This window comes from Pygocentrus nattereri, chromosome 17, assembly GCF_015220715.1.
Source record: "Pygocentrus nattereri isolate fPygNat1 chromosome 17, fPygNat1.pri, whole genome shotgun sequence".
In the NCBI taxonomy this organism is placed as follows: Eukaryota; Metazoa; Chordata; class Actinopteri; order Characiformes; family Serrasalmidae; genus Pygocentrus; species Pygocentrus nattereri.
In genome coordinates this window covers 25,713,558-25,736,204 of record NC_051227.1, presented here as the reverse complement: position 1 = coordinate 25,736,204, position 22,647 = coordinate 25,713,558, and the positions used below count along the sequence as shown (strand labels likewise).

Genomic DNA, 22,647 nt, shown 5'->3' with positions numbered 1-22,647 from the left:
CATGAGGAAATTATGTAAACATGAATCAAGTAAATTAAACTTGTCATTTTTTTCAGTGCATTAATGTTAATATTTTAGATCACAAATGTTAATCTGCGATCTAAAGAGTCTAATGATAAAGCAGCCGAGCTGCAAAGTATAAGGAAACATTATGAGTGAACAGTCTGTGGCTGAGTGACAAGCTGTTCTATGTTTAGAGATTTACTTCAGATGAACCCAACCTGAACACGCACTTACTCAGCTGTGAAACGGTATTAGTCAACATGACAAATGATTATAGTCTTTTTGGATAGTTAACACATACATTACTTTGGCCTACCTCACATACTGTAGCTCACAGAGCAGCATTACTGAAGGAACACATGAAAGTGGTTATAATTCTGTGTTGATTAACAAAATAACATTAGTGTCTGAATCATTTTTACATACTGTTTTTACTTTAGAAAAGCAAAAAGTAATGTTGTACCTGTTTCTGTAAAATACCGTTCATAATATTTCTCACTTTTTATACTGCTGAAAAGAGCCTATGTTATTGGTTAAAATCGTCATGTGATCCATGTCATACAATCCTTGAGTTGTCCAGGTAGAACAACTTTTCTCTGGTGCCCATAATGATGGCTGGCTATCTTATGCTGCATTACTAGAGTGGTAAGAAGGGTAGCCCTTTGGCTATGTCCCTGGTGATAATGGGAGGCTCAATGGAAAATTAACTTCAAGATATGTGTTGTGGTTGCAGAAATCTATGAGATTAATTACAAATCTTTACAAATGTAAACTACTTTTAACATTACATTTCGCAGCCATCAGAGCAAAACCTCCATTTTTGTTGTTTTTCCATTTTTGACATACTTTGAAAATGCTTGTTGCCCTTTAAGTTGAGTGTAAATTTCATGGTGAATGGACCAAAAGAAATGGCTCAAAATTGCTTGGAAAAAAATCTGATTACACTGACCTACATTAAAAGTGAAGTATATTTTTTTTTCTTCTCCTGTAAAGTTATCATTTTGGAGATACGTGGTTTTGTTCCGACAACAGCAACATATTTTGTTTGAACCGCTTGCAAGATTTCTTTCGTGGAGACGGATTACGTGTCTTCAGGCTGTACAACTGAAACATGGACGAAACAGGCTCATACATTAATGATGAAACATTTGCAGCAGAGAGAGAAAATAGCAGTGTTTGGTATCTTATTTTAGTTAGTTAGCATTAATTCTGCTGACTCTGTCTATTGTCTATTTCTGAGCCCTGTTTCTGATGTGAATGTAAATCCAGATGGAAAGGACGTGTCGCGAGAAACTATTAGATTCTATAATGCTGTAAAACAGCTGTTCTTCTGTAATTGTCTGACATTTTCAGATTCAGATTCAGATTCCTTTATTGATCCCAGGGGGAAATTGCAGTTGTTACAGTTGCAGCCATTTATGTAAAAAATAAACACTTTACTAATAATTTAAGACAATATATAGAATTTACAGTATGTACACCAGATTTAAGTACTCTACACACACAATTGTTGTTATTGCACATATGAACAGTTTTTTGAATCACACACTGAATCACCTCCATATTCCTGTAATTCCTGTGTGTACACTACAGTAGGGCTGTACAAAAAAACATGAAATGTAATTTCACCAAAGAACAATGTTAATTCTGTAGACCGTTGGGTACAGTTATGTAATGCTCCCTATATGGGCTCCCTATATATAAAACAGTTGAAGGTCAGTGTTCAAATCAAGCTGGTATTTGTTTTATTTGTAATTATTTTAATTATTTAAAATCTACCTTATTTATATCACTTTGTCATATGTTAAGCTGTAAATGTTGCACAAATATGCAATGTAATAATATAAAATATTAGTTTTAGTAGTTAAGCAGGAAATTTACTACTAGATTCACATGGGTATCTTGTATCTACTGCAGCATCAGCCTAGACTAACAGTGTGACATTTAACACACAAAGTATCTATCTATTTTTAAAATCTTTTTAGCTTAAGTAACTCAGCCAAGCCTGATACAGGATGAGAGGTGCTTCTCCTTCATCTTTTTTTCCCCCAATATGTTAAACTTGCAAATAAATTGAAACTGTGCACTAAAATGAGCACAAAAATGTCATTTTTAAGCATGTCCTGTTTAGAGAATGGGTTATTTTCACAATAACTCCCTGAAAACCAACAAAACTTATCATTTGACTGGTGTTCAAACTTGCAAATGACTATCGTTTAATCTTTTATTCTATCTACCCATCTATCCATCTGTCTAATTGTTAGTTTTGTGACTGAATGTTCTGTTGCTTTGTACAATCTTCTTGTATTTGCTGTCCCACTTTGGTCACCACACCTGAAAAAAAACAGTCCAGGTGAAAATGGTGCCTGTTTTCAAGGACCTGTAATATTAAAATTGTACATTCAGTGCAGATCTCACATATTTACATTTAAGAGTCTTGTAACAACTCTCTCAACAACTTTCTGCGTCTATCAAAAAGTTTCCCGTTTCTTCACAGTTTACCTTCTTCTGTCTGTCAGAGACACTCATATCCTGATGGGTCACAGCTTGTTTCTTGCAAAGAAGCCCTGACCGTTTCCTTTTATAAATAGAGGTTTAAATCAGTCTGTCAGGGCACAGATTGTTGTCTCAGTAAATATGATGAAGCTTTCAGGGAAGGTCCAAGTTCAGCTGAGCTGATCCGAGCCAGATTAGGTCACGCTGTTTGCGACAGAGGACGAAACGCTAAATGAGGCCTATTTCTCCCCTCTGAAGTGACACCAAAGGGCCTCTTTGACCACGACTGATGTTCAGACGTTAGGGCACGTGATTTGTCCGTGCGTGGACATTTTTATAATGAGAAAAGTGGCTCTGCTCTGCCTGTTTGAGCTGCAGGATAGGCGCTCTCAGCGCCAAGGTCAGCACTGCTGCTGCTCGAGATCCCAGCATGCACCGCAGCGGCGAGTGCAGGACTGCACGTATACAAGAGTGGCTGCGCTCCAAACCGAGAGACACTAGCACACTCACACTAAACCCTCAGAAGGAGGGCACACAGCGAGGGGACGGTGATGGGAACTGAACGGCACCGCAATGGATGAACAAACGGACCAAACGGATGAACCAACAGAAAAGAAAAGCTCTTCATCAGATTAAAAAGGTAACAGTAAAGATAAGACATGGTTTTTCACAGTGACCTCAAGTCTAATCAAGCGCTGCTAACACCATCACCCACAGAGTCACTGAAATGTGAGCTGATAAAAGGAAATGTTAACAAAAACCTCAGACACGAGCTAAACACACCTGTGCGAAACACACTCGAGCTAAACACACCCGAGCTAAACACGCCGGAGATAAACACACCCGAGCTAAACACACCCGTGCTAAACACACTGGAGCTAAACGCACCTGTGCTAAACGCACCTGTGCTAAACACACCCGTGCTAAACACACCCGAGCTAAACGCACCTGTGCTAAACACACACGAGCTAAACAGACCCGAACTAAATACACCTGATCTAAACACACTTTAGCTACATGCACCTGTGCTAAACATACCTGTGCTAAACACACCGGAGCTAAACAGACCCGAGCTAAATACACCCGAGCTAAACACACTGGAGCTAAACGCACCCGAGCTAAACACACCCGAGCTAAACATACCTGTGCTAAACACACCCGAGCTAAACACACCCGCACTAAACAAACCTGAGCAAAACAAACCCGAGCTAAACAAACCGAGCTAAACACACCCAAGCTAAACACACCCGAGCTAAACACACCCGTGCTAAACAAACCCGAGCTAAACATACCTGTGCTAAACACACCTGAGCTAAACACACCCGCACTAAACAAACCTGAGCAAAACAAACCCGAGCTAAACACACTGGAGCTAAACACACCCACGCTAAACACACCCGAGCTAAACAAACCCGAGCTAAATAAACCCAAGCTAAACACACCTAAATGCTAAATGCACCTGTGCTAAACATACCCGAGCTAAACACACCCGAGCTAAACATACCTGTGCTAAACACACCTGACCTAAACATACCTCTGCTAAACACACCCGAGCTAAACACATCCGAGCTAAATACACTGGAGCTAAACCCACCTGAGCTAAACACACCTGTGCTAAACACACCCGAGCAAAACACACCCTAGCTAAACATACTGGAGCTGAGCAAACATCCATTTTACTGTTCAATCTACAGACACTGTTGATGTTTACTGGTGGTGTTTAGAGTTTTCAAAGCTAAATTTTTAAAAAAGCTGATGCTGTTGTAATGCACACAATATTTAAAGCACATTTTTGACGTCAGACGTCTAATGTATGACCACTGGAAGGTCCATGCAGGGTCTGCAAAAGAGGAAAAGGCAAGTGAAGTAAGGATGGAACACATTAATCTTAAACTAATTCTTCACAATTAAGTTAAAGCGATTTCCCCTGTGGAAAGCAGAGGACTGGAGTGGAGTGAAGAGTGTATTTAGAAATTGTGTATTTTCATTACACCAATAACCAATTAGGTACTACAATCTAAGCTTTTAGGTCACTTGTATAACTGCAATGTAAGTCATTTCATATTTGGCCTGCACTGGATGATTCAGTTAATTACACTTAACTAGGCACAATAACTAGCTGTTTAATTCTTAGGTAAAAGAGGTTGTAAAATGGTCAAATGAAAAGTTAAAGTAAATTATGATCATCTTTGCTGCACGAAACCACACAAACAAAAAGTGGGGACTTTTGGGGAAAAACAAAAGTGTAGGCAATGGGCTCTTTAAGGCATTGTACGTGATGTATGTGGAATGTGGTCATTTGTTTCTAAAGTATAAACATGTAACTAGGGAAAAGTGGGCACAGTGTTTGGGTATTAATGAAAGGAAGGGGAGGGGTTTTGTCAGTGCATTAAGATGCCATTGCCAGAAATAGCTTAGTGTGTTAAAGGGTGTTCTCTGTTACTCATAACTGTCACAGCAAACAGTTAATGACACATTCAGCCTTGATTACAGTAAATATATTTAAACATGTAGTGGCATGTAGTGCAATATAAGCATATGTGTTAAAGTGTATGTGAAGGTCGATCACACTAAGAATATAGTATCTTTGTTTATACAAACAGAGAACAGAAAAACATTTTCCTACATACTGCAGTCACCTGACACTCTTGTAGCTCTGTCACCTTAAGGTGAGTAGATAACAAGATACACAGATGAGCAAACACAAAATCACACATGCACACTCTCACAAACAATCTAGCACTGAATACACCTGGACAGCTGTAGTCAATCACTTCACTTTTACACATATAATGTCTTTTGAATTAGTTTAACCAACCAAAAAAGTATGTGCATAAACAAAGATATATTTATGTATGTAATCTGCTAATGCTTTTATATATATATATTTATATATATATATATATATATATATATATATATATATATATATATATATATATATATATATATATATATATATAATAAACAGTTCTAGGTATTAGTGTTGTACAAAATGTTGCACCTGGTGTGCTACGACATAAAACACATACATGCACAGATAATATATTGTTATTATTATTGTTGTTGTAGCTGTTGATAGTAAAAGGATAGAAATCACAAGCCGTAAAAATAAAAACTGTAAAACCAAAATTTAGAATAATTGAAAGTAAACTGAAAGTCATGAGCTGATGTCATCCCTCTGGCTGCTGCATTTGGAGTCAGTCTTAGTCTATCTATTGTTCGTTGATTTAGTCTGCAGAAAAGTGCCTTCCAGTCACCCAGTAACATAATACAAAAACATAAAAAACAACTTTTTAATCATCTTGAAGTGTCAGAGAAGGCCTAAATAAGTCAGTATTCCAAAAGTGAAATGAAACCGTGGTAGTCACGTTATCAGTGAGTGGTTTAAAACTGAGAGAACATAAAATTAATTGCAAGGTGTTTTATTAGTATTCCGTTAAACATAAATTCATTTTCTATCTGTACAGGTAACTTGACTGTTCAGATAAAGGAGCTGAAACTGTGAGCTCTGCTGCCATCATGTGCCTTTGGACAGAAATTGCCAAATTACCTGAAAAACATGAGCAACGACAAAACCTCTGAAATGAAACCACAGTACCAGACACCAGTGAACCTGAAAGTCTTTTCATGTACGAGAGATCATGAGATATACCCTAAACAAATTTTCGGGATTAATCAGCTTAGTGTGTTATCAAAGAGAACTAGATCTTTTAGATCACTGGGGTTGATATGTAATTCTGCCTGCTCTATTGCATGCCTGAGTAAAGTTCAAATCGGTAACATAACAGGGAAAGGTCAAATTTACACTGTAGCCTATGAGGCTGAAAATAGAGCCTTCTGTTGTAACTACACTTGTTCTGAAATGTGCTTAGACAAAAGAACATTCAGTAGTCACACATGTTGTTTACTACTGTTTACAACGTCTGAGTAAACAGTTGTCATGTTGACTACAGGAAGACACTGTTTCACTATCTGTAATAGTCTATATATAGAACCATGATGACTGAAAGAACTTTTTGAATGTACAAATTGTTCTTTGCATGGTTAAATGGTTCATCTCTATGATGAAAAATCTGTTGCATATGGCTTTTTAATGCTCTTTAAAGAACCTTTTAAAATGAAAAATACTATATAGCACCAAAAAGTGTTCTGCTATGTTTAGCATTAAGCAATATAACCCTTTTGGTACTATATGCAGTCATATGTAACATTGATATTTTGTTGATTTTCTAAGTGAAAAGAAGTTAAAATATCCTATATAGAAATCATGAGTCTGCACATTTTAACACACATGTTTATTTACTGAATGTAATATATTGGGAAAAAATCAAGGTGGTCTCTGTAAAGGTTGTGGAACTTTATATATCTTATGTTTTATTTTTTCTAAAGTGTTAGCACAGAAATAGAAATTGTGCACTAAAATTTGCAGAAAATTGCCATACTTAAGTTCCCTGTATAGGATGTGTTAACTTATTTACACTTAGAAAATTAACTAATTGTAATTTGAATGGAATGTTCAATCTTATGCATACAACTGTAGATCCCTTTTTGCTAAGAGAATATGATGGCCTAGAGATTATGTTTCAGACTGGTATAGTGAATGTAAAGCTGTAGGAACCCACCAAGGTCAAACAATGGCCCTGGAATTATGAGACTTCAGCTATTTGATTTCTAAAAACAGAGTCTGCCCTGATATGATACTGTTTTTATGTTTAAATCACATGTTTAAAGCCCAGAGAGACAGATTGTCCACCCTATCTTGGTTATACTATCTATTCACACCAAATCTGATAATAATATGATTCTGCTTTATTGCATTGCCTCTTAATCCTGCTGCTGTGTACAGCATTGCATTTCAACTATTCCCTGTCTCAACACACTTGATCCAGCTGACGAAGGACTTGATGAGTTGATGAGCTGGATCAGGTGCATTGAGGCAGGAATAGCTGGTGGGTCCTGCTGCACCAGGATTAAGAAACACTGCCCTGTTGGATCCTAGGTTTTGGTATTTGTCTTTCTATCAAGCGTGAAGCTACCAGGAACCCATTATCTTCCAGTTCTGTCATATTCCAGAACTGCAACCTAGCTGGAGTACCAAGAAGTACAAGATGTTCAGTGCTCAGAGACATGGCCAAGGTAAGGAAGGCTGAAACCCGACCACCACTGAACAAGACACATAAGCTGAAGTGTCTAGACTGGTCCAAGAAGAATCTGAAGACAGATTTTTCAAAGGTTTAATGGACTGATTAAACGAGAGTGACTCTTGACGGACCAGATGGATGGGCCCGTGGCTGGATCAGTAACGGGACAGAGCTCCACTTTGAGTCAGACGCCAGCAAGATGGAGGTGGGGTATTGGTATGGGCTGGTATTATTAAAGATGAGCTGGTTGGACCTTTTCATGTTGAAGATGGGCTCAAATTCAACTCCCAAACCTACTGCCAGTTTTTAGAAGACACTTTGTTTAAGCAGTGGTACAGGAAGAATCTGCATCTTTCAAAAAGACAATGATTTTTATGCAGGACAATGCTCCATCACATGCATCCAAGTACTCCTCTGCATGGCTCGCCAGTAAAGGCATTAAAGATGAAAAACTTATGACATGGCCCCCTTCCTCACCTGACCTGAACCCAATTGAGCAGTTCTTAAATGGGAGATTTACAGTGAAGGAAAACAGTACAGCTCTCTGATCAGTGTCTGGGAGGCTGTGGTTGTTGCTGCACAAAAAAATTGATCGTCAACAGATCAAGAAACAGATCATGAATGGAAGGCTTATCACTGTTATTGAAAAGAAGGGTGGCTATATTGGTCATTAATTTTTTTTTTTATTTCTCAGAAATGTTCATTGGAAAGCTTTGAGTTGTTTGTTTATAATTCTCACTTGAACAGATAAAAATAAAAAAGTGAGATGGGAAAATGTGTGTTTTTCATTTAGCTGCGTTTTTCATTTAGCTGCCCATTATAGTTGCCCAATAAATGTGCACATATAGATATTCTCCTTAGAAAGCCAAAACTTCACTTTATTTTTCTTAAACATTCATGTTTGAGGTTTATTAACATTTTGAATTAACCGAGAACACTGTAGTTGGTCATTAATAAAAATAATCCTCAAAAATAAGACTTGCCTAATAATTGTGCACAGTGTATACACAACTAATCTCTATATGCAAAGAGACAGATCAATAAATAAAAGCAGGGTGATGTTTAAGCTGTTTTTCTGTACAACTTCTGTATGAGAAAGAGACAGAAAAAAAGAGAAAGGTCAATTCTACTGAAAATCATAGTATAACTCAGGGAAAGATACACAGATATACTGTCTTTGGCTCACAGTTTCTGATTTGTTCACTCCAAATCTAATAAATCATTCACATTCTGTTAAAAGCAATAAGCATCTAATAATACCAAATATTTTTGCATAGGACTCCTCGGGTTTGGGGCCTTCTCTTTCTTGACAGCGTTCAGCTTTGGACAGGTAAGCACCAGGCACATCTTTCATCATTCACACTTCCAAGCTTTCATCAAATGTGAGGCAATCAGTCTTGCTTTTACTGCTATAGACTTTCTTTCAACATTTACACAGGCCTTCAGACCTCAGTTAGTGCTGGTTCCTCTGAGCTCCATTAGACATCAGATGATTTCAAACTAACACTGCTTTAAATTAGCTTTAAATCTAAACTGCACAGCAAATGACTTTCATGAAAAAAAAACTGACAGTATCAATGTAAGTTCTTATTTTTATTTTGTTTTGAATCATGATCATAGGAAGAAGAGTAGAACATTATCAGCCCAGTAACACATACAGTGTTTCTCTATCCCATAACAGAATATTTGACATCTGCAAAATGCCCAGTGAATAAATACAATACAATTGATAAGCCCCACTTTAAAACAGAGGCAAAGTACACAATTCCAAACATGTATACCCAATTCAAAATGATCCCAACCCTGATATGGGCTTATTATAATTACAATGAAGTCAGAGGCACCTCAGAGCTAAATAACCCCATGTTCACTTCCCCTAGACCTTGATGCATTTTAATCAGGCTGAGGTTAATTCATGTAAACACAATTACACCATACTGCTTAGACTTTGCCTTTTCAGAAGAGTAAAAAAACTGGTGGTCAGGTGCTGGCATAGGTCCATAGACACCACCTATCCAGATGCACTCGGTAACTAGGCTGTTTTGTCCTCAAGGCAGCTTAAAACACAATGGAGTGAATGTAGCTCAAAAGAGTAAATGGAGCTAGTCAGAGAAAACAAAATTATACACCTCTGCTGAGTGTTGTGGTTTTGTTTGTCAGTGGTGACACAAATTGTGTAATAATTTTAAATGTTTATTTAAAAAAAAAACCCACAAAAACCATCAGTCCACTAAGTAAAAACACAGTGGAAAAAAACCCAAAATAAATTCTCAAAATAAACAGCAGTAAATCATAAAAAAAAAAAAACATTCAGAACAAGTGACATTTTCATGTTATTAGTGTACGAATCAGCTGTGGGAGGGTTTTGCAGCCTGTTAGTGCTCCATGATGTGAAGGAGTTGAGAGAGGCACCGTAGTGGACCATGAGGAGAGAAAGAAGCTCTCCAAACACCACTGTCTGGGACAATAATGCTGCTGGATGGGCAATATCTGAAATACACCAAGAAATAAAGTGGAAAAAGTCAGATAATCAGTCTACATTAGAGTTCTCAAATGTTTTACGTAAAAGGATGAGATTCCAATCAAGTAGGAGCACACCTGCTCCTGCTTGTTTAAAAAGTTGATTTCAGTCTTCAAATAACGGATTAGGTGCTCCTACTTTTTAAAATGAAAATCCAGCTGCCACACCAGCCCTCTTTGGGTAAGCTAGGATCCTGAACACTATGAATATCTTAAACGCACTGGAAAATGAATTGTGCTTGCTTGGTCCACCAAGTGCAAAAATCAGGTAAATCTCAAATAAGGAGTTTTGTTGTTTTTTTGTTGTTTATTAACAAAAAATTTAAACCACATCAGCTCATAAAAAAATCTTGATTAGTGCACCCTTTTAAAATGGTTCCTCTGTATTTGTACAGTTTTCTAAGAAATCAAGAATCTGCAACACACCAGTGCTGACAGTCTGACTACTGGCTTATCATGACTCAATGCAGTTGCCACTGTATGCCAGTGAAGCAGCACTCAGTAGCAATTATTCTACCAGATGCCAGTAATTAGAACCTTAAGTGTACTTACACAGTCCCAGCTGCAGGCCCTTAGTCATCTGCAGCAGACATCCCCTTTACTGGGTCCTTTTCTCGCATCTACAGAAGGCATGAGGGAAAGGCTTAGTTCTGAATACTGCACTAGATATGATAAAAGACATATCGGATATGAAAAGAAAGCCAAAAAATAGTGGATACTTTTAGCATATTTTAGCATGTCACTTTAAATGAAACGTCAAGATGCGAAAGGCTTTGTTAATGCAGCACCATTCTTTTTGGATGCTGCTAAAGGAGCAGCTAAACATATAGGTAACAAGAAAATGCATTTTGAATCTATGATAATGCTCTCTGTATTATAATATTGCTCTCCATCTACAGTACTGCAGAAAAGTCAGAGATCACCCTTTATTTATGTAATTTAAATCAGCCATTACATAAATGTTATTTATTTTCCAGCATCAGGAAAAAAGGAAGAAAATAAAGTAAAAGCATATGAAAACATAAATAGAGCTTTACAAAGAAGCCTTAACAACTAAATATAATTTTAAAATTATTTTGTGTCCACACTTATATTACAAATTCCACTCTTTTCAGAAAGCTTGCTTTAAGTTTTTCAAAGAAATCTGTATGGATATTCCACATTTCCCACACTTCCAAAGTTCAGTCTTAGATGTTTATTGCATTTTCTGCTTCTAACAATTGAAATAATGCCAAACACATTCAAAGATGTGTATGTGTATTCTGGGATGGTGATAAGAGCTGAGAACACCTACAGCTTTTTTATTGGGTTAGTTTCAATGGTCTTCTACCAGGTCTTGCATAGCTGTTATGAGTACTTTTTTCACAATATCTCTTTTAATCATTTCTTGAATTTCTTGAACAACAATTTTGGAAACATTGTTTTTTTTTTTAATTCCTTTGACTTTCCTCTTCCTTATAAAACTGAATTATCTGATTTCTGATCTCCTCAGAAATGTCTCCTGAGAAATTAATTGCTTGTTTTATGATCGTTTTGACTGGAAGTTGGATCATTGACAAGTGGTTATATTAGGGCAACCATATATGTCCAGAATCTTGCAGACCCTTACTAACCTAATGTTTTTTCTAAAGTGAAGGGCATTAATAGGAGGTATTCATTCTAGAGATCTGCTGCAGTAACAGCCTACTCAGGGAATGCTTTACAGTAGTTGATGGAATATTGCTGTAGGTATTTGACTGAATTCAGTCTTAAACGCATTACTGATGTTAGATGATTATTTCTGGATCACAAACACCACTTTAACTTATTCCAAAAGGTACTGGATGTTGCTCCATCACTCCAAAGAATGCAGTTCTATGGCTCCACAGCCCAATGAAAAGCTTGGCAGTGGGCACAGTGACCCTAGACTCATCTGCTCCAGATAGTCCAGCACTATGATTTTTAATAGATTACACAAGCTATGTGTGTGCAGTTGAACATGAATGCCAGCCATGGGTGCACCTCAAAAGCACCATCTAGATGCTTTGAGCATTTAGTTTATTTAAAATGTTATAAAAGCTATTTAATACACTCTATACATTATTTAATACCTTGTCAAGTTCTTTTTGCGTATCCTCTTCCATCCGTCGAATGTCATCCATAGTCAAATCAATCCACTTATCCAACCAGCAGAAGAGCTGCCTGTGGAAGTTGGTAAACAGACGCTTCTCTTGCTGGAAATTGAAAAGAGAAAAAGTTCATATGCTACAGATGTACTGCAATCTGAAATCTCACAGATGGAACAGGTTTATTTCACCGCAAAAACTGAATAAAACAAGGAATGTGTATGTTCCAAATGTTCACTTTACATTTTGCATAGATTACAAAAGAACTAAACATATAAACACTCTATACAGTTCTTCTAGAGTCATACCTTGTGGATAAAGCCCTCCACTTTGTTTTGTAAACCAAACCACTTGAACTTGACTGTGACAAGCTTATAGGCACACATGTGAGGACAGTCTGTCTTCTGAGGAAGCTCTTTCTATTTTGGGAGAGGATAGGTATGTGAGATTTAGCTGGCATGGACCTCTGGTGTATATGAACATTTCTGCTGATAGATAATATGGCTCAGTTCAAGATTTAAACTTTTTATGGTAGGTCATGCATACTTTCCATTCTGGTCCTAAAGGCCCCCTTCCACTCTTTGCAGACTTAAATGTGGCTGGATCCTCTTCTGGTTTATAGTCCTGTAAGAGGGAGAAGGAATTTAAGTGAGAGAACTGCCCTCCTTTTTCAAAACAGTGAAAAGTTGATCTGTTCTCAAATTATGTTGCAGTGTTCAGAATTCCTTTCTTGAAGGTCAGCAACATTATGTTCTGCTATGAGGATTTATGATTTTCTTCCTGGCTCATAATGAAGATGTATGGTTTTGTACACTTCCCAATATAGTTTTGTAATTATCCCAAAGGACTATGAGTGGTCTATTTAATATTCCCTCTACCCATTCCACCTGGCAGCCCCTCTCAAAGCTTCAAAGCTTGGTTTATGTATGCATATTTGTACATTTTCCATTATCCCTTAATGACTCCATGTACTTAATTTGACCAAATTTATTGCTTACCATAAGTGATTTTTTTAATAAAGAAATTTGATCTTTAATCATAATTCAGCATCTGATTTTCTTTGCGTGTAACATTTTGAACCCTTTGTTTACATACAGGAACAGTTCTATTTGTGTTTCTTTTAAAATGACCACTCAGAGCTTCAGAGGTGATCAAGACATATATTCCAAACATAAAGGACTGAAGGCCATGGCAGATCTTTTTACTACTGATTGTAGTAGTATAGGAAATCTCTTCAATTTTTCACCTCACTCAATATGTATACAAGACTTGTAGGATAAAGTTGCCTTTGTAGAGAGATAGTAAGTTAGAACCAAGTAAAGGATAGAGCAGGGGTATCAATCTCAGGTCCTGAGTGGCCACATCTCTACAGAGATTAGCATTTTGCCTCTTCTAACACAACCCATTCAAATTTACGATGGCTTTGTAAATTAGTACTTCAGTATGTTAAATTAAGCAGAATCTGCAACAAATTTCTTAAACTCTAATGGATGGTTTCTTGGACATGGATTAGCCTTACTCTTATGTCTGGTTCAGGCTTGATCTGTTTAAGTTTAACAAAAGTTGGGTTACAATTTATTTTGGTGGTTACCTATATCTACAAATGCCAAAGTTGTTAAACTGTGGTGAAACTCAGACCCTGTCTATCCCTGGTCACTTGAGTATTGGGCATCTGGAGTATCGGGATTATATTAAATACTTAATAAAGATTAAATGCTTAAACTGTAAACCAAAACAAACTGTAGACGACTTAATAAACAATTAGTAACTGTTTGGTGAGTGGATTTGTATATTCCGTCCCACACAGCAATCAGTCTGACTAACTGGAGATGCACTTGACTAACAAGAGTAAATACGTGTGACTAAAATTTGTTCAGGATACAGTCCACATACTAGTAAGATAAAGTGACCAGGTGTAAACGGGTTCTCAGCTGATAATTAACAGCACTAGTATTAGGGATTATACTTTGGATTGTTAATGTTAAAAGTGAATTCCACTGATTTTTTTTTCTGCATAATTAAACAAGTAAGTAAACACAGTCATTTAGAGTGGTTTGAAGCAAAATGCCATGTTTTACAGAAAATTACCAAATTAAAATTGTTCTCAGCGTTTGTTATATGAACCAGATGTCCAAACAATTCATTGCCCCTAAAAGGTCACTCACAAAAAGCTTTAACATGAAATGGTAATAAATACATTGCCTGATGACTGAGACATTAACAATAGTTTTCAGGGAAAGATTTATACTAAAATGTTTTTTTTTTTTTAAATCCATCCATGGCAGAGAGGTAAATGTAGTACCCAAGGAAAACCTACGTTTTTTTCAGTTATCACTGTTTTACCATGATCCATATGACATATAAAAGATGAGAAGACATGTGGGTTCACTGTACAGTGGACTTTTTGCACAGGTATCTGTGCACTGTATCATGGTACCATGCTGGAATTCACTGAGGTCCTGAGAGTGACCCATTCTTTCACAAATGTTTGTAGAAGCAGTCTGCAGGCCTAGGGGCTTGGCTTTATACACCTGTGGCCATGGAAATGATTGGAACACCTAAATTCAATTATTTGGAGGGGTGAGTGAATACTTTTGGCAATATAGTGTAGATCAGCAATTTTCGCTAATTTCACATATAATCACTCTGAATGACTTTGTTTACATCTCAATTTAATTATTTAGAATTAAAAAAAAAAAAAAAAAAAAATCAGTAGAACTTAAGTTGAACTTTACATTTTAATGCGAGTTCAACACAAGGTGAACGTCTACAAAGCATCCATGTTCTCAGTAAGCTAGATTTTTAGGATAATGCATTCGGGAAGCAAGTTTTGTGAAATATGCTTTTTTTTTTAAATAATAACTCCAAAATCAGATACTATATATCAAATAAATTGACTCAGTAAGTTTTTCATGAAGGTATAAAAATATACATCTTATACTACAGATTCAGGTTTACTGTGACTAAGGGGAATGGGTGCTCAAGTCTTGAAGGATCCACATTTAATAGCAATGCGCTAACAGCTGTAGTACATGCAACAAATGCCCCTGTGGTCACTCACCTTAGGGTCTACTTGACTCCTGTCTGCAATATCAATGTAAACAACCTCAACCTTTTTCCACGTTTCCGGGTCAAGCTTGTGTACCTACACAAAACACATTTAACAGTACAGAGGTCACTGACATAACCGTCTACTGTTTACATCATTTTAAAAAGCTCCTTAAACTCCAAATTAATATTTTCCCAACAGATGTGCAATACACTAACTGTATGCTTAGTGTGCAGGGTATAGAACTTTGCGTTATTTTTTCAGTGATATACACTGAATGATATACCCATTCAATTGCTTGTTAACACAAATAGCTAATCAACCAATCACATGGCCACAACTCAGTGCATTTAGGCATGTAGAGGTGGTCAAGTGCAGACCGAGCATCAGAATGGGGAAGAAAGGGGATTTAAGTGACTTTGAACATGGCATGGTTATTGGTGCCAGATGGGCTGGTCTGAGTATTTCAGAAACTGATCTACTGGGATTTTCACGCACAACCATCTCTAGTTTTTACAGAGAATGGTCCGGGAAAGAGAAAATATCCAGTGAGCGGCAGTTGTGTGGACGAAAATGCCTTGTTGATGTGAGAGGTCAGAGGAGAAAGGGCAGACTGGTTTGAGATGATAGAAAGGCAACAGTAACTCAAATAACCAACCAAAATCTCTGAGGAATGTTTCCAACACCTTGTTGAAAGTATGCCATGAAGAATTAAGGCAGTTCTGAAGGAAAAAGGGGGTCCAACCTTTTACTAGCAAGGTGTACCTAATAAAGTGGCCAGTGAGTGTACATTAGACAGGACATATTAAGCATCACTTACATTTTCCTGCTCACCGAGGTCAGGCTTGTGCCATGTCTCAATCATGATCATAAAATTATCCTTCATGTACTCATTCTGCCAAGAGAGAAAAAAAAGATTAATGTTTCAGTAAGCATTACTCCTGGAACCCACAAAATTACAACATGTTTCTGTTAAAGAACTGCAGAAAAAGAGCAGTAGCTGGACAGAAAAACACAAACATAGTTGACAGCATGGCACAATTCAGATTTTTGGTTTGATCTACTCTTTCAAAAGCTCTCTTGCAACTGTTAGCATGCCAATCAGTAGTGTGTGCATTCATATTTAAACTAAACAGTCTGCAAATCAATTTGGGTGATGCCATGCCTAAGATAAATAAGGAACACATCACTTACTGTGAGAACTACAGATGAGGACAGAGAGAACAGCACATGGAAAAGACACAATTTAAAGTAGTTTAACACACAGCTGTTGCAAAATATGTAATATGCGCATTTTTAAATACAGTTATATTCAGGGTACTGGTGCTTTCACCAAGACTAAGTAAGACTGAGTGCATTTAGATAAACAGTTTGGGCACCCATGATCACCTGTGGGTTTTTTTTTTTCTAAGATCAAATAAGTACACATCCTCTACAGAGAACATACTTCTGCACATTTTAATGTAAAATTATGTTTATTTTCTGAATTTAATATATTGAAGAAAAAAAAAAACATAAAATGGCCTGTGCAAAAGTTGAAACACATGTTATAGTTTTATTTTTCCCCCAATACATCACTTACTGTAAGAACTATGTGTGTATTCAATCTTGACTACGACTAGTCAAGATCGAATACTTGAATTTTGTTGGACTCCAAATTGACAAGAGAAAATAAATTAATAAAATAAATAAAATGTTTTTTTTCTTCTTTCAAAAAAAAGTTATTGGGTCTGGTACTACAGCACTACAAATACTGGACAAGAATATGTGCAAGTGTAAACTAGTTGTGAGACTTACCTGTGCGACAGTATGGGTAAGCATTCCAGGCCTTTTCGTGGATATTTAGAGCAGATGATGGAGCCAGGATCCGCACAAACGTTGGTACTTTACTACACAAGAGAGAGAGAGAGAGAGAGAGAGAGAGAGAGAGAGAGAGAGAGAGAGAGAGAGAGATAGATAGATAGATAGAGAGAATATATATATATATATATATATATATATATATATATATATATATATATATATATATATATATATATATATATATATATATATATATATAAAAACATACATTAAAGTAAACAACATTTTTCCTTCTCCAGTAAAGTTACCATTTTGGAGATAAAATGATTTGTTACAAAAGTGACAGCATGCATAGTAATTATTCATATGATGTGCTTACCTCTGCAAGTGGTAGATCTTGTGTGTGTACTGTCCTTTCTCCCCATCTTCCTTCTCATAAGGTTCATTCTTCAGCACCTCCACCCCCTCTCCTCCCCCTGTTTCATTCTTACTGGCCTCAGCTACTGAGTACAGCTGGCCCACCTGGTACTACAGAGCAGCACAGACAAACATAGCTCAGTCCACATTCATAGTGCACAGCACCACACAACTACAGCACTGTATTATTTTTTATTCTTTATTGTTCTGTATTACTTTTTATTCACTATTCTTGAATAAAAAGGCTGCTTGGAAACATTTGCATTACGTCATGTGGACACAGATATTATCTACAGAACTATGCATCACCAGGTAAGTTACGCCTAAAAATTTCAGAAGCCTTGCAGGTCAAGCCAGGACAGTTAACATCAAGACACCACAAAAGCAACTGACATGGTGTAAATTCAAAATCACAAGTCACTGACTTAGCCTCTAGTCTAGAGACACCTAGTTTGAAGCAACCATTAATAGAGTAGATTAATGATCATTGTGTGCATTTGGCTGTTGACACTGATCCTGTGCAGATCCTATTGCCTAAATGTCAAAGTAGCTCTTCCAGGAAACTGACAAATGATGTGAAGTTCTGTATAAAATCATGTGCTGCTGACCTGCCAACCCTCAATGGCCTTGTACTGGACACTGAACCACTAGGGGAGGCAATATGGCATGAAATGTATCATGATATATTATCTTTTTATGGTTTGATAAGCTGGAACAAGCACAATGTACAAGTCGTGCCCATTTAAATGGATTGAGAATATTTGCCATATATTCAGAAATGCTTATATATTGTCACTTTTTACCTTGTTAGTTTATGTCTCTATTCACATTAAGCATGGCTTATAATTTCATATTATGTAAAAAAAACAAAATTCTTGCTTTCCTGTAGTGTTTAAACAAAGTGTAATGACCTTTGCTTGGCAGTGGGTGATATGGCAAAAATATTTTATTACAATTCTTCAAGACATTTTTCACAATACACAATATGAATAATGATATTTTTCTGAGATTTAAGAAGTTGGGCAGGAATAAACTAGAACCTGTTGTACCACATATAAACTACTATAACATCCACAATGATTTTATACAATATTTTACAAACTGCCCTGCAGTAGATCCAGATAAACAAGCCTTAATATGCTCACTTTGTAATGCAACATGTAGTTAGTCAGTGTTCTTTAAGTTATGACACTAAAAGCGTAAAGCATAGTGACATAATTTGTAATGATTACAATAAAATACCACCATTTTGCCCACCTCAAAAAAGTCTTCTGAGTTTTTATTACATCACTGTGCACCAGCAGGTGGGGGGAAAAAAATCATACTGACCAATAATATTATGCTTTACCTTCCCCTACTTCCACCCCCCACTTATTATTAAGCGAAATGCACAGCTAGCTCAGAGACCCGATACCATGCTTTGCTCAGAAAAGTGTCACAGCATGGAAGGAAAATATGGTGTCCATTTTCCATTTCACTTTGACCTTAAATGCATAAGGTCAAAATTACAGAGGAATTCCACAGATTTATCAGGCTGTTTGGATGATTACATTTTTGATATGTAAACAAAGTCATTCAGAGTGGTTTGATGTGAAACTTGTCACAACAGATTTTTCACAGGTGGCGATTTAATATTTTTAGTGCCTCTAAAATCATGCTCACAAAGTTATTAGGTGAAACTGTTAGAAATACACTGCTGATGCCTGATTCACTGTCTTAGCGGAGATTTGTGATAAGATTTTGGTATATGCAGGGCATTTTAAGGTAAAAATGGTACCAAAGTTAAACTTTTTTCTGATTTAGCACTACTTACTCTTACAAATTGTACAGATAAAAACTCAGAAGATGTGCAGATTCACTAGTCATTTTTGATAACAAATAAAATAGCTATATTTGTGTTATGGCTTTATAAGACACTGTGACTCCTGGTTCCTATCAACATTGTTATGAGGAAAAAGAATCAAAATGTTATATCAAATGTAGCTCATTTGCAATGCCTTGTACCACTGTAGTGAATGATTAAGCAATCGATTCAATTTATTGCAGGTTGTCCTGAGTTACAGTAATGCTGACTTTAGAGAGCCCTGCCTGTGAGCTCACCTTTAGGAGGAGTTAATAGACAACAACCCAGTTAAACAGTGCCACATCCAGGACAAAACATCAATAACTACACATATACAGCCTATATAATAATTATTCCCATAATATATTAACTAATATGTTTCCAATCAGTATGTCAAATTGATGTTGAAGCTTTATGAGCAAGTTGCTTTGTTTCAGCATAACCCACATTAGTAAGACACAAAATGCCACTACACATCCCAGACCCAGGCAGACCTTCATGAGATAAGCCTACTTTTTAGGTTTTCAAGCAAAGGATAGGCATCAACACACCAGCTGTGAGAGAACAGAACTACTTTTAAATGCTGTGATTTGAAGGAATAAAGGGGAAGAGACATGTCACTAGATCAAATGAATACCATACTTTGGCTAAAGTATAGGGCAAAAGGACCCCTGAAAATGTCCCTGTATTAGATCAGCACGGTCTTGAGTAAATTTACTAATGTAATGTAATTCAACTCACATAGTCTGTTATACAATAGACTGTCTTATAGAGATACTCTGGATGGACTCTGTTATCCAGGCCCTTTTTAGAGTCTAAATTCACTTTCTCAAATGCAGTAGAGAATCCTGTTTTACTGTAGAGAGCCAAAAGGAAGTTTGATCGTCTGGAGGGCTGAAGGTTTGGAAAAGAAAGACTCAGCACTTACCTCTTCCACGGAAACAGGAAGGACAACCCGGCTGTAAGAGAAAAGTGGGTCCATTACATAGCAGCCAGCAGGGACACAAGTTTTCCTACTTCATTTTTAATCTTCTTATTAGAAGTAAATATAACTACCATTATAGTGTAAAGTCCTCTCATACATCAATACGGGCTAAAGTTTTAAAAAGCAGCCTATTTGTTTCAATTAAGTATCCTGTCAAGTCCAATGTACTAACAGCATTAATAAAGCACTTGAATGATTTATAATACACATATGCATGTGTGTGCCATTAAATAGGTTAAAGGTAGAAGGGAAATGGTCACACCTAGACAGCCTCCAACTCTGTACAGAGAGGCTACAGTAAAGAGCCTAAAGCTTTAAGATGTAGCCAGACCATGTCAACATTCAAAATGTGATTATTCTGAACAAGTTTAACTGCAGTCACAGAGGTGGGCAATACAGCAAAATGTAATATTGCGATAATTCAGTAAGTTTCTTTTAAGATAGCTTACATGTCATAATATTAATTTTTTCTGCATCTGGTAAGTTAGAACCTACATTAAAAAAAAAATACTGTCAAAAACTATGAACTCAATTACTTGTATTCATCATTACATACAGTGCTGAAGTAAATCCATTTAAACATTTTACGATCTTTTAATCAAACATGCCGTTGGGAAGTTACTTTAAGTACTGATGATATCCACGATATGCTCAGACAAGCATATCGTGATGTTGTTTATCACGATAACGACAAATGTTTTTTTTTTTTTTTTCAGCTCTCCGTGATAATCATGTGCTAAAAACCTGAAACTGACACGTATAGAGGCGGTAATTGGTTTATCAGCAGTAACGCTACAGTAAGTGAGACACGTGACTTGGAGAAAAGCAGCATGTGACAATCACATTTAATAAATAAAACATCAAAATGTAGAAATAACACAGCTTTGAGTTAAGCTAACCTAAAGAACAGCGAGTCGGCATTTGCTGTAATAAGTACCTCACTCGTACGATTCCTCGAGCTTATGACTGCAGTGTACATTAATCATATTAGATAATCAACACCAGCGATAAGAAAACGCCGCAGTTTTCCGAGTTGAGTTAAAACGACTGGCTATGCTAAGCTAAGCTAGCACTTATAAAAGTTCCGCAGCGGATGAGCAGGTACTCATCAAATAGCACATCCGCTTTTGACACCAAATTTGACATTAATCGGAACCTAAACACCACTATCTGACCAAAAAAACTACTACATTAAATTACATTAGAGAGTTGGGACTGGTTTAGAAATCAGAGTAGCCAAAAGTCAACGCTGACGCCGCCCATCTTCTGTACTCAACTAGCTAACCTAACTAAGCTAGTTGGCTAACTCACTCTTTCCTTAAGGAAGCTGAGCTTCTTGTTCGAGTCTTACCGTTCCACCTTAAATGGTGCGGGAGTGTTACATTCTAGCGCCCCAAGCACAGGAGGGAACTGCGGCACCATTTAAGGTGGAACGGGAAAATTGGAACAACAAGCTGGCGAATAGGAAGCCAACTTCAGTCTCGTCGCTTTCCCAAGAGGCGCAGTGGAGGATATTTCTGAGCGTCCTTATAGGAGTCTGTAAACCCATTACTACTTACTATTCTTTAATAAGCATCTTCTGGCACTCGCGTCGTCGCCCGCAACATTCAAAAAGGTGTTCAGACTAGGCAGCTGTTCTCGACCGCCTTCCTTCAAAACGGTTCCTGGATTTCTTTCGCTATTTCTTTAAATTCGTTTCCTGAAAGATGTCGAAGCGGGGGGGGGGGGCGCGGCGTTGTCACGGCAACCACACCCACGCGACGGCGAAGCCGCTCGTGATTGGAAAGAACGCGTAGTAGCCTTGGTGACGGTTGGCGCAGGCCACGCCACTCCGTGTTATCTTACATATAAAGTAAAGCAGTGTTCGCTTTAGCGAAGGAGAGTGTGGGAGGAACCGTCAGCGTCGTACTTTCCTCTCGTTCATCCAGTAATTCGCTCTTTAAACGTGGGATTCCTGCGTCCACGTGTCTAAAGAGCAGAAAATCACTGGGTGGAGTTAGTGCGCTTAATGCGGCTTTTCAGTCTCAACCCTTTCTCGGTCCAAACCAGCCTTTCCTGTGCTTCACAAAATAAACACACCAGACTGGTCTTCCTCCATTCCCCATGTAGCCTTCTACTGAAGCAGGGACACAGGTGTGGACACCTCGCAGCTCAGTGGTGGACAAAGTACAAAAACCCTGTACCTGAGTGAAAGTAGAAATACCCTCTGGAAAAAATATTACTCAAGTAAAAGTCCTCCGTCCATATTTGAGCATGGTTTAAAATACAAAGTACCTGCTTTT

General features: G+C 37.2%; 1 protein-coding gene and 1 long non-coding RNA gene across 3 annotated transcripts; both read right to left on the bottom strand.

The window, feature by feature from the left end:
• Positions 1-2,190: 2,190 nt before the first annotated feature.
• On the bottom strand, positions 2,191-2,878 carry LOC108426908. Its single transcript, XR_001857808.1, has 2 exons — positions 2,506-2,878; positions 2,191-2,337 (listed from the first exon to the last, which is right to left on the bottom strand). It is a non-coding gene; the product is annotated as an uncharacterized LOC108426908 (long non-coding RNA).
• A 6,339-nt stretch (positions 2,879-9,217) lies between these two features.
• pitpnaa (phosphatidylinositol transfer protein, alpha a) lies at positions 9,218-22,078 on the bottom strand. Of its 2 annotated transcripts, none has more exons than XM_017696852.2 (12): positions 21,925-22,078; positions 20,309-20,339; positions 17,500-17,648; positions 17,115-17,206; positions 16,512-16,519; positions 16,138-16,212; positions 15,330-15,413; positions 12,815-12,892; positions 12,577-12,687; positions 12,254-12,376; positions 10,716-10,783; positions 9,218-10,133 (listed from the first exon to the last, which is right to left on the bottom strand). In XM_017696852.2, the coding sequence occupies exons 1-11, from the start codon at positions 21,939-21,941 to the stop codon at positions 10,736-10,738; spliced, it is 816 nt and encodes a 271-aa protein (XP_017552341.1). In that variant the 5' UTR covers positions 21,942-22,078; the 3' UTR covers positions 9,218-10,133; positions 10,716-10,735. The 2 variants fall into 2 exon arrangements, with proteins under 2 accessions (XP_017552341.1, XP_017552340.1); XM_017696851.2 differs by lacking the exon at positions 21,925-22,078 and adding an exon at positions 21,717-21,813.
• Positions 22,079-22,647: the final 569 nt, after the last annotated feature.